The sequence below is a fragment of the Scyliorhinus torazame genome, chromosome 9, assembly GCF_047496885.1.
Source record: "Scyliorhinus torazame isolate Kashiwa2021f chromosome 9, sScyTor2.1, whole genome shotgun sequence".
Lineage (NCBI taxonomy): Eukaryota > Metazoa > Chordata > Chondrichthyes > Carcharhiniformes > Scyliorhinidae > Scyliorhinus > Scyliorhinus torazame.
Window position 1 is genome coordinate 24,897,429 of NC_092715.1, and position 15,619 is coordinate 24,913,047.

At 54.4% G+C, this 15,619-nt stretch overlaps 1 protein-coding gene across 3 annotated transcripts in view; it reads left to right on the forward strand.

Moving 5' to 3' along the window:
* The window catches only part of dok7b (docking protein 7b), a 149,850-nt gene that overhangs the window by 3,427 nt on the left and 130,804 nt on the right, over positions 1-15,619 (forward strand). For all 3 annotated transcript variants that reach the window (XM_072515720.1, XM_072515721.1, XM_072515722.1), the window contains exons 3-4: positions 2,771-3,001; positions 15,163-15,363. In XM_072515720.1, the coding sequence (XP_072371821.1) occupies positions 2,771-3,001; positions 15,163-15,363 (432 nt within the window). The remainder of the gene's footprint in view (positions 1-2,770; positions 3,002-15,162; positions 15,364-15,619) is intronic.

Below are 15,619 nucleotides of genomic sequence, written 5' to 3' on the forward strand. Positions count from 1 at the left end.
CTGCACCACTCCCTACAGTGCAAGTAATTCATTGACTATGATGTATTTCGGAGAGTGCTGAGGTTGTGCAAGTTGTAATATAATTCGAGCTCCTTCTTTCCAACCAAACGTAAAAGATGCTAAAATGAGCAACTAAGTCCCAGCCAGACCACAGCGAACCTTGCTGACTAAACAATATTCCCCGGGCCTGTCGGACTCTTCATTCCCTGTGGCTGCCTGCCAATCCCGGGGGCAGACGCGACAGGCCTGGCGACGGGGTAGGGTGGATTTTAGACACTTACCCCCGGATGGATTTATTTATTCAGAGCCACGCTCGGGAGCAGGTGAAATCGAGTGGCAGAGTGAGTGAATCTTGTGAATGGATTAGGAACCTTTGAAGTTGCCGTTTTCTTGCAGCTGTCAGTAGCTGACAGCTGTTTGGTTCACTTGGCAACTGACGGGAACGTACAAGTGCTCTCAAGTCGTCAGGGGCACAAAGACAGGCGACCCCGGCGTGCGGGAGGGCGTGATTGAGATCGGTTGGGGGGGGGGGGGGGGAGACTGGGTGGGTGGAGGGAATGGGGGGGGGTGGGAACCTTCACAATGCGGGGAAATTGGGCAGAATGCACTGGCTGCGGGTATGATGGAGGCCGCCCCCATCGTCACTTTCCAAAGAACTCGGTCACTATCTGGAGTGGGACGATTTTCAGGGCTGTGGGAAAAAGACACAGGGGGAATGGGATTGGTGAATTACTCCGGCAGGGAGCTGGCACAGGCGCGATGCGTCCAATGCCCCCCCTACTGTGTTGTCACCATACTATGATTCTGTGATAGCAAAACCAAAAAAAAGGCTAAATCTCCGAGAGCCCACGGCTGGTGTGCGGGGAGGGTGCACTAACTAGTATTGTGAGGCAGGTGAGGGTGTGTGTCTGTATTTGTGCTGGCGCTGGAGAGACAGCCCAAGATTGAAAGCAGGCAAATACAATTCCAACATATTTAAAGTCCTGTGAATTACATGCACATTCTATAGGTGTTACACTTCCTGTAAGTGGCGAACAACCCCCAACACACGTTGATATCACCAATGAATCCTCATGGGCGGCACGGTAGCACAGTGGTTAGCACGGTTGCTTTGCAACACCAGGGTCCCAGGTTCGATTCCCGGCTTGGGTCACTGTCTGTGCGGAGTCTGCACGTTCTCCCCGTGTCTGCGTGGGTTTCCTCCGGGTGCTCCGGTTTCCTCCCACAAGTCCCGAAAGACGTGCTTGTTAGGTGAATTGGACATTCTTAATTCTCCCTCTGTGAACCCGAACAGGCGCCGGAGTGTGGCGACGAGGGGCTTTTCACAGAAACTTCATTGCAGTGTTAATGTAAGCCTACTGTGACAATAAAGATTATTATTATTATTATTCAACTTATTTGGAGGAGGCCGATAGGAGTGTTTACAAAATACAAACCTGGATCCAGGTTTCTAAAACATGCCAGTATGGGAATTGGACCCGCGCTGCTGGCCTTGCTCCCAATCACAAGCTAGCCATCTATCCCACTGAGCTACACCCCCCCCCCCCCCCCCCCCCCAACCCAGGTTCCTACAGCAGTTGTGGACTGAGGAGGGCCACATACACCTCGTTGGTTTCAGATATTAATTAAGAAAAATAATATGGGCCATATTGTCCTCCGCTCTGGTTCCTCTCTGCGTCAGAATGTCATGTGGGTTCAAGAACCATCCCCGGGACATCGCAGGCGCCGTTTACTTTTGTGTGAGACATTAAACCGAGGCTTTTTTCCGCTCTCCTGTGTGGCCGTTAAAAACCTCGGCACGATTTTTTCTATGAACAGTGGCGGACGTTCATCGTGTCTGTGTTGGGTCTCTGCCGGAGTAATTCCCCAATCCCACTATCCCCTTCCCCGTGCCTTTTCCCCCATAGCCCTGCGGACTTCCCCTCTTCAGATAATGAACCAATTCCCTTCGAAAGTCACGATTGAACCTGCCTCTGTTAATATTTATCCCTCAACCTACATGACCAAGACCTGTTCATGATTCGATTCCCAGGTTCGATTCCCGGCTGGGTCACTGTCTGTGCGGAGTCTGCACGTTCTCCCCGTGTCTGTGTGGGTTTCCTCCGGGTGCTCCGGTTTCCTCCCACAGTCCAAAGACGTGCAGGTTAGGTGGATTGGCCATGATATATTGCCCTTAGTGACCAAAAAGGTTAGGAGGGGTTATGGGGTTAGGGGAATAGGGTGGAAGTGCGGGCTTAAGTGGGTCGGTGCAAACTCGATGGGCCGAATGGCCTCCTTCTGTGTGGTGAATGTATTACTGCTACCATTCACCATTGCATTACATTACATTGTATTGTGTTGGTGCCCTTGTGGGCTCTGCCTATGGCTCCACCCCCTCAGGGGAGGTATATAGATCTACAGCCTGTAGGCGACATTCAGTGCAGAGCAGTCGCAGGCAGGCATAGTTCTAGCTGATTAAAACCACTGTTCACTTCAACTCTCCGCCTCGTGTGAATTGATGCACCGTATGTTTTGTGTTCTGTGATCACATTGCTGTTTGTGAGAGCTTGCTCTGCGCAAATGAGCTCCGGCGTTTCCTACGTTGCCGCCAATACTTCAAAAGTATTTAATCGGCTGTAAAGCACTATCGGGCATCCCGAGCTCACGTTAAGGCAGCTCTCGAAATGGAAGGGTTGTGTTTGTGTGAGTGCTGCAAGGAGATGACGGTGTTGCCATGAGGGAGTTTATATCAAAGCTTCCAATCCCATTGTTTTGTGCTGACTGCTTTCAGACTGTTTGCTGTTGCTGGTGTTCAAAGACAAGTCTGAGAAGAGCAAGGGTCAGAAGGAGAGGAGCAGTGTGACTCTGGAGGACATATGTGGCTTGGATCCCGGCCTGTCGTTGGAGGGTGTGAATCACATCCTCGCAATCATCTGTCTGGGGCAGACAGTGCTGCTGGCATTCGAGAACAAGGACACCATGTCTGCGTGGGATATGAGGACTCGCTACAGCCTCGGCGAAGGTAAGTGAGGCCGGACAAAACCCTCGTGTGAGCTAATCGAGGTGTTTCGGATGATGGAAAGATTTGATAGGATAGATGGGAAGAAACTGGTGGTGGGAGGGGAGGGCGTGGCGGGGGAGGGGAGAGGGTGGTGGCGGGGCAGGGGTGGCGGGTGTGATGACCAATCAATATACACGAGACGAAGGTATTCAGTAACTGAGGCTTTAATGCACTAGAACTGATCCCCAGCAGCTTCGTAACAGAAAGTGAAGGCTGCTGGGTCGGCACCATCTCTTATACCCCGCCTTCAGGGCGGAGCTACTTCACACAGCCAATGGTAGACTGCAGGGTCTTAACCAATGGCGTCGGCCTCTCAGGTACCGCAATACCTGGTATTACCACATTCACCCCCTGTTAAGAAGGAGTCCGGTGGGGGGGTGGTGGCCAGTGAAAAAAAAAATAGCCCTTCACCTGGTAGGACCAGGTGTTGAGGCACCGTACAATCAAGGATTCGATCAAAATGTTCATTTATTGTGAGAGTCAGGATGAAGCAATAAGGCGCCCTGGTGGCCTGATCATCCTCCTGGAGCGTCGGAGCTTCGGTGGTGATCCTGGTGTAGGTCTCGGTGGTTGCAACTCCGGGAGCATAGTTTCGGCCTCCTCGGCAGCTTCCTCGCCCCTGGGCGGTGCTGTTGGGGCAAGCGGTTGGCCTGCAGGAGAAAAACCTGTAGGGGGTGCCGATGAGTGGCCGGGCGAGGGCCGGAGTGGTGGGAGTACTGAGCCCTCCCACTGCTGTGGGGGTGGTGGAGGTGGGGGTAATGGGTCGGGAGCGCGTGGGGTTCCGTCGGGCGCTAGGTCCCGAATGGAGATCGTGTCTTGCCTGCCGTCGGGGAACGCCACGTAGGCGTACTGCGGGTTAGCGCGCAGCAGGTGGACCCTCTCGACCAACGGGTCCGACTTGTGCACTCGCACGTGCTTCCGAAGCAGGATGGGTCCGGGTGTTGCTAGCCAGGTTGGGAGCGAGGTCCCGGAGGAGGACTTCCTGGGGAAGACAAGAAGACGCTCGTGTGGTGTCTGATTTGTGGTAGTACAGAGCAGTGACCGGATGGCATGAAGGGCCACCGGGAGGACTTATTGCCAGCGGGAGACTGGGAGATTCCTGGACCGGAGGGCCAGCAGGACGGTCTTCCAGATCGTTCCGTTCTCCCTCTCTACCTGCCCGTTTCCCCAGGGGTTGTAACTGGTCGTCCTGCTCGAGGCGATGCCTTTGCTGAGCAGGAATTGACGCAGTTCGTCGCTCATAAAGGAGGACCCCCTATCACTGTGGATGTATGCGGGGAAACCGAACAGTGTAAAGACACCCTGGAGCGCCTTGATGACGGTGGTTGTGGTCATGTCTGGGCAGGGGATGGCGAAGGGGAACCGGGAGTACTCGTCAATCACGTTAAGGAAGTAAGTGTTGCGGTCAGTGGAGGGGAGGGGACCTTTGAAGTCCATGCTGAGGCGTTCAAAGGGACGGGAAGCCTTTATCGGGTGCGCCCTCTCTGGCCGGTAGAAGTGCGGTTTGCACTCCGCACAGATTTGGCAGTCCCTGGTGACTGTCCTGACCTCCTCGATGGAGTAGGGCAGGTTGCAGGTCTTAGTGAAGTGGAAGAAACGAGTGACCCCCGGGTGGCAGAGGTCCCCGTGGAGGGTGCGGAGATGGTCCACTTGTGCAGTGGCACAAGTGCCGCGGGACAGGGCATCAGGAGGCTCATTGAGCTTCCCCGGATGGTACAAGATCTCCTAGTTGTAGATGGAGTGTTCTATCCTCCACCGCAAGATCTTGTGGTTCTTAATCTTGCCCCGCTGTGTGTTGTTGAACATGAAGGCTACCGACCGTTGATCCATGAGGAGAGTGAATCTCCTGCTGGCCAGGTAATGCCTCCAATGTCTCAGCCTCTACTATGGCTTGGGCCTCCTTTTCGACCGAGGAGTGGCGGATTTTGGAAGCATGGAGGGTACGTGAGAAGAAAGTCACAGGCCTGCCCCCTTGGTTGAGGGTGGCCGCCAGAGCTACGTCTGACGCATCGCTCTCGACCTGGAAGGGGAGGGACTCATCGATAGCGCGCATCGTGGCCCTTGCAATGTCTGCTTTGATCCGGCTGAAAGCATGGTGGGCCTCGGTCGACAGAGGGAAGGTCGTGGACTGAATCAGGGGTCGAGCCTTGTCGGCGTAGTTTGGGACCCACTGAGCATAATAGCTGAAGAAGCCGAGGCAGCGTTTCAGGGCCTTGGGGCAGTGAGGGAGGGGGAACTCCATAAGGGGGCGCATGCGTTCGGGGTCAGGGCCTATAACTCTGTTCCGCAGTACGTAGCCAAGGATGGCTAGGCGGTCGGTGCGGAACACGCACTTATCCTTCTTGTACGTGAGGTTAAGGATTTGTGCGGTCTGGAGGAATTTGCAGAGGTTGGCGTCATGGCCCTGCTGTTCATGGCCGCAGATGGTGACGTTATCCAGATACGGAAACGTTGCACGTAAGCCGTACCGGTCAACCATTCGGTCGATCTCTCTCTGGAAGACCGAGACCCCATTAGTGACACCGAAGGGAACCCTTAAGAATTGGTAGAGCCACCCATCTGCTTCGAAGGCAGTGTACTTGCGGTCACTATTACGGAGGGGTAGCTGGTGGTAGGCCGACTTGAGATCCACCGTGGAGAAGACCTTGTATTGCGCGATCCTGTTTACCATGTCTACTATACGGGGAGAGGGTGCGCGTCCAGCTGCGTAAACCTGTTGATGGTCTGACTGTAGTCGATGACCATCCTATGTTTCTCCCCTGTCTTTACCACCACTATTTGAGCTCCAGGGACTGTTGCTCGCTTCGATGACCCCTTCCCCCAGCAGCCTTTGGACTTCTGACCTGATGAAGGTCCGGTCCTGGGCACTGTACCATCTGCTCCTGGTGGCGACGGGTTTGCAATCCAGGGTGAGGTTTGCAAACAGGGAAGGTGGGTCGACCTTAAGGGTCGCGAGGCCGCAGACAGTAAGGGGAGGTATAGGGCCGCCAAATTCAAATGTCAGGCTTTGCAGGTGGCATTGGAAGTCCAGCCCCAGGAGGGTAGTCGCGCAGAGTTGCGGCAGCACATACAGGTGGAAATTATCGAACAGTGAGGTTCGCCAGGCAGTACCCCTTTATTTCCACCGAATGTGACCCGGAGGCCAGGGAGATCCGTTGGCTTACAGGGTGGGTCACGAGTGGACAGCGCCTTACCGTGTCAGGGTGGCCGAAGCTTTCCGTGCTCCCGGAGTCAATCAAGCAGGGCGTCTTGCGGCCGTTGACGAGGACCGTCGTTGTAGCCTTCGAGTGTCCGGGGGCGACTTTGGTCCAACGTCACCGATGCCAGATGAAGCAGCTGCGAGCTCTGGTCAGGCAGCGTGTAGTCAGCCGAGCTGGGGGCCTGGGGCCCCATCTAAGGAGGCGTCACCCACGGGTCGCTCATGGTGTCCGGGGAACCCCAAGATGGCGGTGGGGATGGACAAAATGGCGGCGCGGTGTTCGGGGCGCAAAATGACCGCGCCCTTGGGTCGCACATGGCCCTAGGGAAGGAGCGCTGGTCAGTCGGGGCCTGGGGGGGGTTTTGCAGTGGCGGTCCGGAGCCACCGGAGAGCGCGGCGATGGCCTGATAGACCTCTAGGTAGTGGCCCTTCTTGCGAAGGGGTGCCATGCGGGCCAGGGGGGTCAGCGGGGGTGCCATGCGGGCCAGGGGGGTCAGCGGGGTGCCGCAGCGGGGTGCCGCAGCGGGGTGCCATGCGGGCCAGGGGGCGGACGAGCGGTCAGGAGCGTAGGCTTGCCCGTTTTGGTATGCGATGTCCATGGACCCAGCCAGGGCCCGTGCCTCTCTGAGCCCAAGTGTGTCCCTCTCCAGGAGCCTCCTGGGACTACCGGAGGAGCTCATACCTGCCACAAAAGCACCTCTTATTAAAAGTTCAGTGTGCTCGCTCCCCGAAACTGGTGGGCAGCCGCAGCTTTGGCCCAGCACCAGTAGCGCCCGGTAGAAATCTTCCAGTGATTCCCTGGGCCTTTGCCGCCTCGTAGTGCGCAGGTGGCGAGCGTAGACCTGGTTAACAGGGCGGATGTAATGTCCTTCCAGTAGTAGGATGGCGGCATCGTAGTTCGCCGCCTGCTCGGTAAGGGGATAGATCCCAGGGCTGACCCTTGATCGCCTTCAGTGGGCTCTCCTTCGGCCGTCTCCAGGTAACACTTAAAACACGCCAGACAGTGTTCAAATATAGCAGGCCGAGTTTTCCACGTTGGGGCTGAGTTGGAGGCACTCTGGCTTGATACGGAGATCCATCTTCCAGCTTAGTTGTAGTGCATTAAATTGATGACCAATCAATATACACGAGACGAAGGTATTCAGTAACTGAGGCTTTAATGCACTAGAACTGATCCCCAGCAGCTTCGTTACAGAAAGTGAAGGCTGCTGGGACGGCACCATCTCTTGTACCCCGCCTTCAGGGCGGAGCTACTTCACACAGCCAATGGTAGACTCCAGGGTCTCAACCAATGGTGTCAGCCTCTCAGGTACCGCAATACCTGGTATTACCACGGGGTGAGAGGAAGCGGTGGCAGCAGAGGAGCGGGCGGTAGGGGGGGGTTTGGGGGGGAGGGGTTGGGGGGGGGGGGAGAGGGGAAGGTGTGGTGGTGGTGAGGGGATGGGGGGGAGGGGTTGGGGGGGGGGGAGAGGGGAAGGTGTGGTGGTGGTGAGAGGATGGTGGGGGAAGGGGTGACAGAGGAGGGGAGGAGGTGGGGGGAAGTGGTGATGGAGAGGAGGTGAGGAGGGTAGGGGAGCATGGGGAGGGGGTGGTGAGAGACCGGAGGGGGTGGGGGGAGGGGTGGTTGTGGTGGGGGATGGGAGGGGTGATGGTGGTGGTGGGGATGGGAGGGGGTGATGGTGGGGGAGGGGAGGTGGTGGTGGGGGAAGGGGTGGCACAGAAGAGGTGAGGAGTGTAAGGGGGGGGCGTGGGGAGGGTGGGGGGGATGGGAGGGGTGGCGGGGATGGGAGGGGGTGATGGTGGGGGGAGGGGAGGAGGAGGTGGGGGAACGGGTGGCAGAGAGGAGGGGAGGAGGTGGGGGAAGTGGTTACGGTGAGGAGGGTAGGGAGGGTGTGGTGGGGGATGGGAGGGGTGGCGGGGATGGGAGGGGGTGATGGTGGGGGGAGGGGAGGAGGAGGTGGGGGAACGGGTGGCAGAGAGGAGGGGAGGAGGTGGGGGAAGTGGTTACGGTGAGGAGGGTAGGGAGGGTGTGGTGGGGGACGGGAGGGGGTGGCAGGGAGGGGTGGGGGTGGTGGGGGAGGGGATGAGGTTGCGGTGGGGGATGGGAAGGGGTGATGATGGGGAGGGGAGGAGGTGGTGGGGGAAGGGGTGGCAGAAAGGAGGTGGGGAGGATAAAGGGAGCGTGTGGTGGGGGATGGGAGGGGGTGGTGGTGGGGGATGGGAGGGGGTTGTGGCAGGGATGGGAGGGGGTGATGGTGGGGGATGGGATGGGGTGGTGGTGGGGGATGGGAGGGGATTGTGGCAGGGATGGGAGGGGGGGATGGGAGGGGATGGTGGTGGGGGATTGTGGCAGGGATGGAAGTGGATGGCGGGGAGGGGTGGTGATGGTGGGGGAGGGGTTGGTGGTATGGTTGGGATGGGTGGCGGGGAGGGGTGGTGGCGGGGGATGGGAGGGGGTTGGTGATGGGATGGGAGGGGTGGCGGGGAGGGGGTTGTGGTGGAGAGGGACAGGAGGGGGTGATGGAGGGGAGGGCATGGGGGGATGGGGTTGGTGAGGGGAAGAGGATGGTGTGGGGGTGGTTTGGTGGGGGAGATGGTGGTGGTGGGGAGGGCATGGTGAGATGGGGTCGGTGAGGGGGAGGGGAAGGCGTTGTGTGGGGAGGGGAAGGTGATGGATGGGTGTGGTTGGGGGGGTTGGTGGTGGTGGGTGTGGTTGGGGGAGATGGTGATGGTGGGGTGGGGGTGGTTGGTCGTGGTGGGGGGTGGGTGTGGTTGGGGGGGAGATGGTGATGGTGGGGAGTGGGTGGCAGGGTGAGGTTGGTTTAAAAAAAAAAAAAAGCAGCAACTAAAATCGACTTAATTCAAATATTAACCGGTGAGGGATATTGCGCAAAGGTGAGTTTTGCTTTAAATAGTCGATATAACAAAGATGCTTGCTAAATTACAAACACTCACAGTACTTCCCACATAAAGCAGGACGAGCTATAATCTCAGTCTTTCACGTTTGACCTCAATTTTGTGGTTTCTCCCTTCCTATCCAATCGTGTAGGCTCTGGAGTCACTCGCAACTGTATTTCATTGGAAGTTGGAATGTCTATGATGGTACAGAATCCTCAGACTCCCTTCCCTGACCCCTCGAGTTGAAACGGTCTGGTGGGCAATGTGTATTGCCAAAGCCACAATCCCTCGCTCTCCTTCTTCAGTGTTCCGTCCTTTCCAAATGTCTGCCAGACACAGTGACACAGTCTCTGCTCTATTCTCATAGATCATAGAATTTACAGTGCGGAAGGAGGCCATTCTGCCCATCGAGTCTGCACCGGCTCTTGGAAAGAGCACCCTACCCAAGGTCAACACCTCCACCCTATCCCCATAACCAAGTAACCCCACCCAACACTAAGGGCAATTTTGGACACTACGGGCAATTTAGCATGGCCAATCCACCTAACCTGCACATCTTTGGACTGTGGGAGGAAACCGGAGCACCCGGAGGAAACCCACGCACACACGGGGAGGATGTGCAGACTCCGCACAGACAGTGACCCAAGCCGGGAATCTAACCTGGGACCCTGGAGCTGTGAAGCAATTGTGCTATCCACAATGCTACCGTGCTGCCCCCACAATGCTACCGTGCTGCCCCCACAATGCTACCGTGCTGCCCCCACAATGCTACCGTGCTGCCCCCACAATGCTACCGTGCTGCCCCCACAATGCTACCGTGCTGCCCCCACAATGCTACCGTGCTGCCCCCACAATGCTACCGTGCTGCCTCTCCTTCAACACCAGGATCTGTTTTAAATTTGCCCAACACAAAACTGTTCCACCCAGAGACAGCCGGGTCTATTTTGTTTCTGTTCATCGATTCCTCAGTCTTCCGAATGGCCAAACAGCAAAAACAGGCTGATTCCGCCCACTTCCTATTTACTCTTTGCTTCTTCGCTGTTTATCTCTGCGGAAATGCGGGGTCTCATGGGTATTTCCTGCCACCTAATAGTGTCATTGCCCGCCTTGTTTCTGTAAACCTTCATAAGCTTACCTGACAATCAAATTCAGATTTGAAATTTGCAGTTTTTTTTTTTGTGAAGGAGAGTTTTAGATTTCCAATAGCACCGAGATGCGGCCGGACGCCACCCCTGAGAACTATTTGCTTGGGGCTGTTAGGAAGCTGGAGACATGAGAGACTGTGACTGTTCTCTTTCCAAGAGCCGGTGCAGACTCGATGGGCCGAATGGCCTCCTTCTGCACTGTAAATTCTATGAGTCTTCTTCAATTAAACAGAAAGCACTGTTCTTTGATCATTGGAATTGGTCTCTTTTTCGGGTTGGGTTAACTTGAAGATAATAAGATGCTGAGGGGTCTCGACAGGGTGGATGTGGAGAGGATGTTACCTCTTGTGGGAGAATATAGAACTAGGGGTCACTGTTTAAAAATAAGGGGTCACCCATTTAAGACGGAATTGAGGCGAATCTTTCTCTCAGACTCTCTGGATCTCTCTTCCTGAAAAGGCAGTGGGAGGGAAGGGCTGCATTCTCAGGGGGCGGGCCAATCGGAGGGCAGGGAGGGCCTTATACGGCACCACGCTAATTTTTGAGCGGGCGGCCAGGGTTGGGCTCCAGCTCCACGGTCTGAGTCCGTCGTGCGCATACGCGACCTCCGACCCGGAAGTGCGGGGGCCCGTACCTGCAGCAAACGCTGCTGGTTTCACGATGGTTCACTGCTAGCCCTCTGCAGGGCTATGAATATATGGCCCGTTCGCGCCAGTTTGTCTGTCGTGAAAGGCCACAGTTTTTACAACGGCGTGGGGACATAGTCCCCAAAACGGAGAATCCAGCCCAAAGTCTTTGAATATTATTAAGGCAGATGGAGATAGATTCTTGATTAACAAGAGGGGGGGGGGGTGAAAGGTTATCGAGGGCAGGCGGGAATGTGGGGTTGAGGTTACAATCAGATCAGCCAAGATCTTATTGAATGGTGGAGCAGGCTCGAGGGGCCGAGTGGCCTACCCCTGTGCCGAATTTGTATGGCTGGTGATTGGAGCTGATTAATCCTCTGTTACCATCCCAGTGCCTGATCCAGGCAAGATCTACAGTATTCTTGGACTCAGAAAAAGACCATTCGGCCCCTCAAGTCTACCCTGTCATTCTATGCATTTTGTTCCTCCGCTCTATTTGAGCATTAGGAACCAAACTTAGCCACCTGCGATGGAAGGATTATTTTATGCCGATGTCATTCAGTATTTAACCCCATGCCCAGACTTTTTCAGGATTATGTTTTAATATTCTTTAAGGAAATTACGATATTACAAGTAGCAGTTTAAGACCCAGGCCAGATAGACAAACAGAACCAGCGAACTGAGTTATTTGACCCATATTTTCTTGATACTCTTACCCAACAGGAATCAATGGCTTGTTGCTGAGTGAGCATCTTATGGATTCAGGGGTGGGCCTGATTGCTGGGATTTCCATCGTTAAACAATAAAAATGGTTAAACATTTGTTGGGGGAAGGAGGGACAGAATGTTACCAGTCCCAGGGTGGCGAACTAGGGGGTGGGGCTGGTAAAAGGCCAGGGAGCCATGGCAGGTGGTGTGGGTTCCTTGAACTAGTCCAGCGGCAGATGAGGTTTGACGGGAACAGCAGTGTTTCGGTAACTTATTGGCGAGCAGCCAATCTAGACAGTCGGATGGCAATTTAGGGGCCGTGCTTTCAGTGTCACAGCTACACCCTCCCACCCCCACCCTCTGTTGCAAGGAGGCAGTCTCCCTGCAGGCCTCTTGGTGTTGGGGGAGCCAATGGATCCAAGGCCCAAGGAGCCACCACCCTGACCCCACTGCCATGTGCAGATGGACAGCATCCCTCCAACACTGCTCCTCACCAACTTGCTTTCAAAATATCCACCACTGCGATTTTTATATTATTCGCTTCAAGTGCAGACCAAACCCCAGCTGACTACTCAATGAAGGCACCTTAACCTTCCTCAATCACTTCTCCTGGGCCAGCCACAGAGCAGTTTGACAGTCAGTGATGACCAAAACGTAGAGTTTAACCTTACTTTGGCGATGGTTCCTTCAGCTGACCAGGTCCTAGGCTCTGGAATACTCCCCTCACCACCGTCCCCAACAAACCTCCCTGCCTCTGTTTAGCACAGGGCTAAATAGCTGGCTTTGAAAGCAGGCCAGCAGCACGGTTCGATTCCCGTACCAGCCTCCCCGAACAGGTGCCGGAATGGGGCGACTAGGGGCTTTGCACAGTAACTCCATTTGAAGCCTACTTGTGACAATAAGCGATTTTCATTTCATTTCATTTCAAGATGCTCCTTTAAAACATATCCCTTTGACCGAACCTTTGGTCACTGCTTTGGGTATCTGTGCCTTGGTGGCAAACTTTGCCGGCTGACACTCCTGCGGGATGTTGGGTTTAAGGTGCTACAACAATGCAACTTGTTGTTGGTTTCCACAGGTTGACAGTTTTTCCATTTTACCTCTGGCCTCTTTTATTCCTCCGTTTTGCTTGTCCTGTGTTTCTTTTTATGATCTTCTCCCCTCCTCTGTCCTTTCCTCGCTATCGTTTGGTGATATACTCAGACTGGAAGGTCTTTGCAAATAAAGGAATGTGGAAGATGTGGGATGACACCGAGTATCGGGTGGACAGTGTGTGAATAACAAGGGCAACAGCACTTTGCCAACTAAAGCTTTGGTTTCTACGAAGCTCCTGTTGTTCCCACTAAATCCAGGGAGCCATTCTGTGATGACAGAAAGCTGGTCGGCCGCTGATTGTTTCACAAGTGATGCCTTCATCAATCAGTACAACTTCATTTTGTCAGAATGCCTGGTACTTGGATTCGGTTCCAGAAACAATGGACGTAACCCGGTAAAACAGGGCCTTTTATTTCCCCGTCCTGTGTGGGGACCGGCACAGTGGTTAGCACTGTTGCCTCACAGCGCCAGGGACCCAGGTTCAATTCTGATGTTGGGTGACATTTGCACGTTCTCCCCGTGTCTGCGTGGGTTTCCTCCGGGTGCTCCGGTTTCCTCCCACAAGTCCCGAAAGACGTGCTTGTTAGGTGAATTGGACATTCTGAATTCTCCCTCTGTACCCGAACAGGCGCCGGAATGTGGTGACTAGGGGATTTTCACAGTAACTTCATTGCAGTGTTAATGTAAGCCTACTTGTGACAATAAAGATTATTAATTATTATGTGGAGGTTAGGTGATTGACCGTGCTAAATTGCCCCTTAGTGTCCAAAGGTTAGGTGGGGTTATGGAGATAGGGTGACTAGGGCTGAGTGAGGCTGGTTAGGATGCCCTTCTCGAGGGTTAGTGCAATCTTGATGGGCCAAATGGCCTCCTTCTGCACTTTTGGAATTCGATGATTCAATCGCTTGTTCTGCTTCTCCTCCCTCGCTTTAGTTTTGAATCGTGAACTGAGATTCAGAGGGTTTGTCAGAGGGATGGATGCCAACAGGACCTTTACCTCCGAGGGGGGGATCTAGATCTGGGGGCGGAGGGGGGGGGGCAGTTTCAAGGAGAGAGATGGGGATGAATTTCTTTCTTGAGAGGGATTGGAGAACTTTGCAGTTCACCTCCTCAGAGAGCAGGGAAGGCTGGGTCACTGAATATATACCAGACTGATTTGGGCAGATCTATGATTGACAAGGCAGTCACGGGGGGAGGGGCAGGAAAGTGGAGTTAAAGGCCACAGTGCCAGCGGTGATCTGACTGACCGATGGAGAAGGTCCAAGGGGCAGGTCACAGTGATCTCCTCAACTACTAAAGCTGCGCGTTGGGCATGATGAGGAAGACTGTTGTGTGGCTGCATTTCAAACAGGCAGCGAGACTGGCAGGACGGGGTTGGGGGGGGGGGTTTCCAGTGACCCCAAAAGGCTTGGGGGTGGGGGGAATGTTCCAGTGACCCCAAAAGTAGTGTACATAGCTGTGGTGATACACCACTGTACTTCCCTAGCATTGTACATAGTTATATAATAGTTGTGTGTAACGTGGCCCTGTAATCCTGTGCACTGTACTGTGTATTGTACTGTAGTTCTGTAGAGGTTCGGTCACCTGTATGTAACCTGACCTGGCCACGGAGAGCTCCGCCTTGGCCACTCCCCCGGGAGTTAGGTATAAGACCCAGCTTCTGAGACCTGACCCATTTTGTCTGGGGTCGTCTGTGTCGGGTAAGCTTCCTATGTAGTGTATTAAAGCCTTGGTTAAAGTTCCACATGTCTTTGTGGTTCTTGACGCTTCGTGACTCAATAGCGATACCCCCTTGTGAAAGGGCTAGCTGTAAATGATGTGATCCATGACCTCCATCTGAATGAAAACATGTGGACACTGAAGGGAAATAGACTCTAGGGACCATGGGTAGGAGACCAGATTGCTCTAGAGAGGGCTGGCATGGACTTGATGGGCCAATGGCCTCCTTCCTTCTCTTTTTGTGCCTGGTTCACAGGATTGCCACTTCCCCTACTCCCTCTATTCTCAGTAAAATACCTCTGGAGGTCAGCTCAATGTCCTGGATGTCCTCTCACTTTCCCCATGGCAAACTACTGGGCCATAATTACTTATCCCAAAACTTTTTTTTTTAAGGTTGTCAGCAATGATTTCGGCCAGTGACACCGTAAATCGTCCTCGGCGCATCACAGGAGAATGATTCAGACAAGTGTTTACACTGAAACAAAGGAGAGATTATGGGACAGGCGGTTCAAAGGAGGGGTTTTGGGGTGGGAATTACAGAGGCTGCGGCCTGGATGGCTGAATTAAGGCACAGGGGTTATTGGTGGGATGATGGGGATGCACAACGGGTCAGAGGTAAAGAAGCAGAGAGTTCTCAAGGGTGGTAAAGGCTGACTTGAGGAGGGTGAGTGTCAGTCGCTGGTATTTTTGAAGAGTCTGAAATAGTCTCCATGGTGTTGTCCTGTGTTCCCAGTTCACAGGTTCCATGTCACTGTGCTACCTGGCACCAAGCTGGAAAGTGGACCCGCGACCCTCCACTTTTGCAACAACATCTTTGTGCTGGTGAGGGATGTCCCTCCAACCATCATTGGCCAGTGGAAACTCTCCGACATGAGACGCTATGGAGCTATTCCCAATGGGTTTGTCTTTGAAGGAGGCTCGCGATGTGGTCTTTGTAAGTATCCGCATCTTCTCATATCCCATTTCCCCCCCCCCCCCCCCACACCGGCTGCTCGGGGTGAGAAAACATTCTCACTGGTCAGGTGCCAGTGGAAATATGTTCGTGCAGGTCTCTCCTTGTCACCATGCGTCTGCGTCGAGATTGTCATCCTTTGGGGTGAGATGTTAAAACAAATCCCTGTCTGCCCCCTAGGGGTGGCCATAAACGATCCTGCTGCGACACCTTCCCATTTCTTTCAACGTGCTAAAGT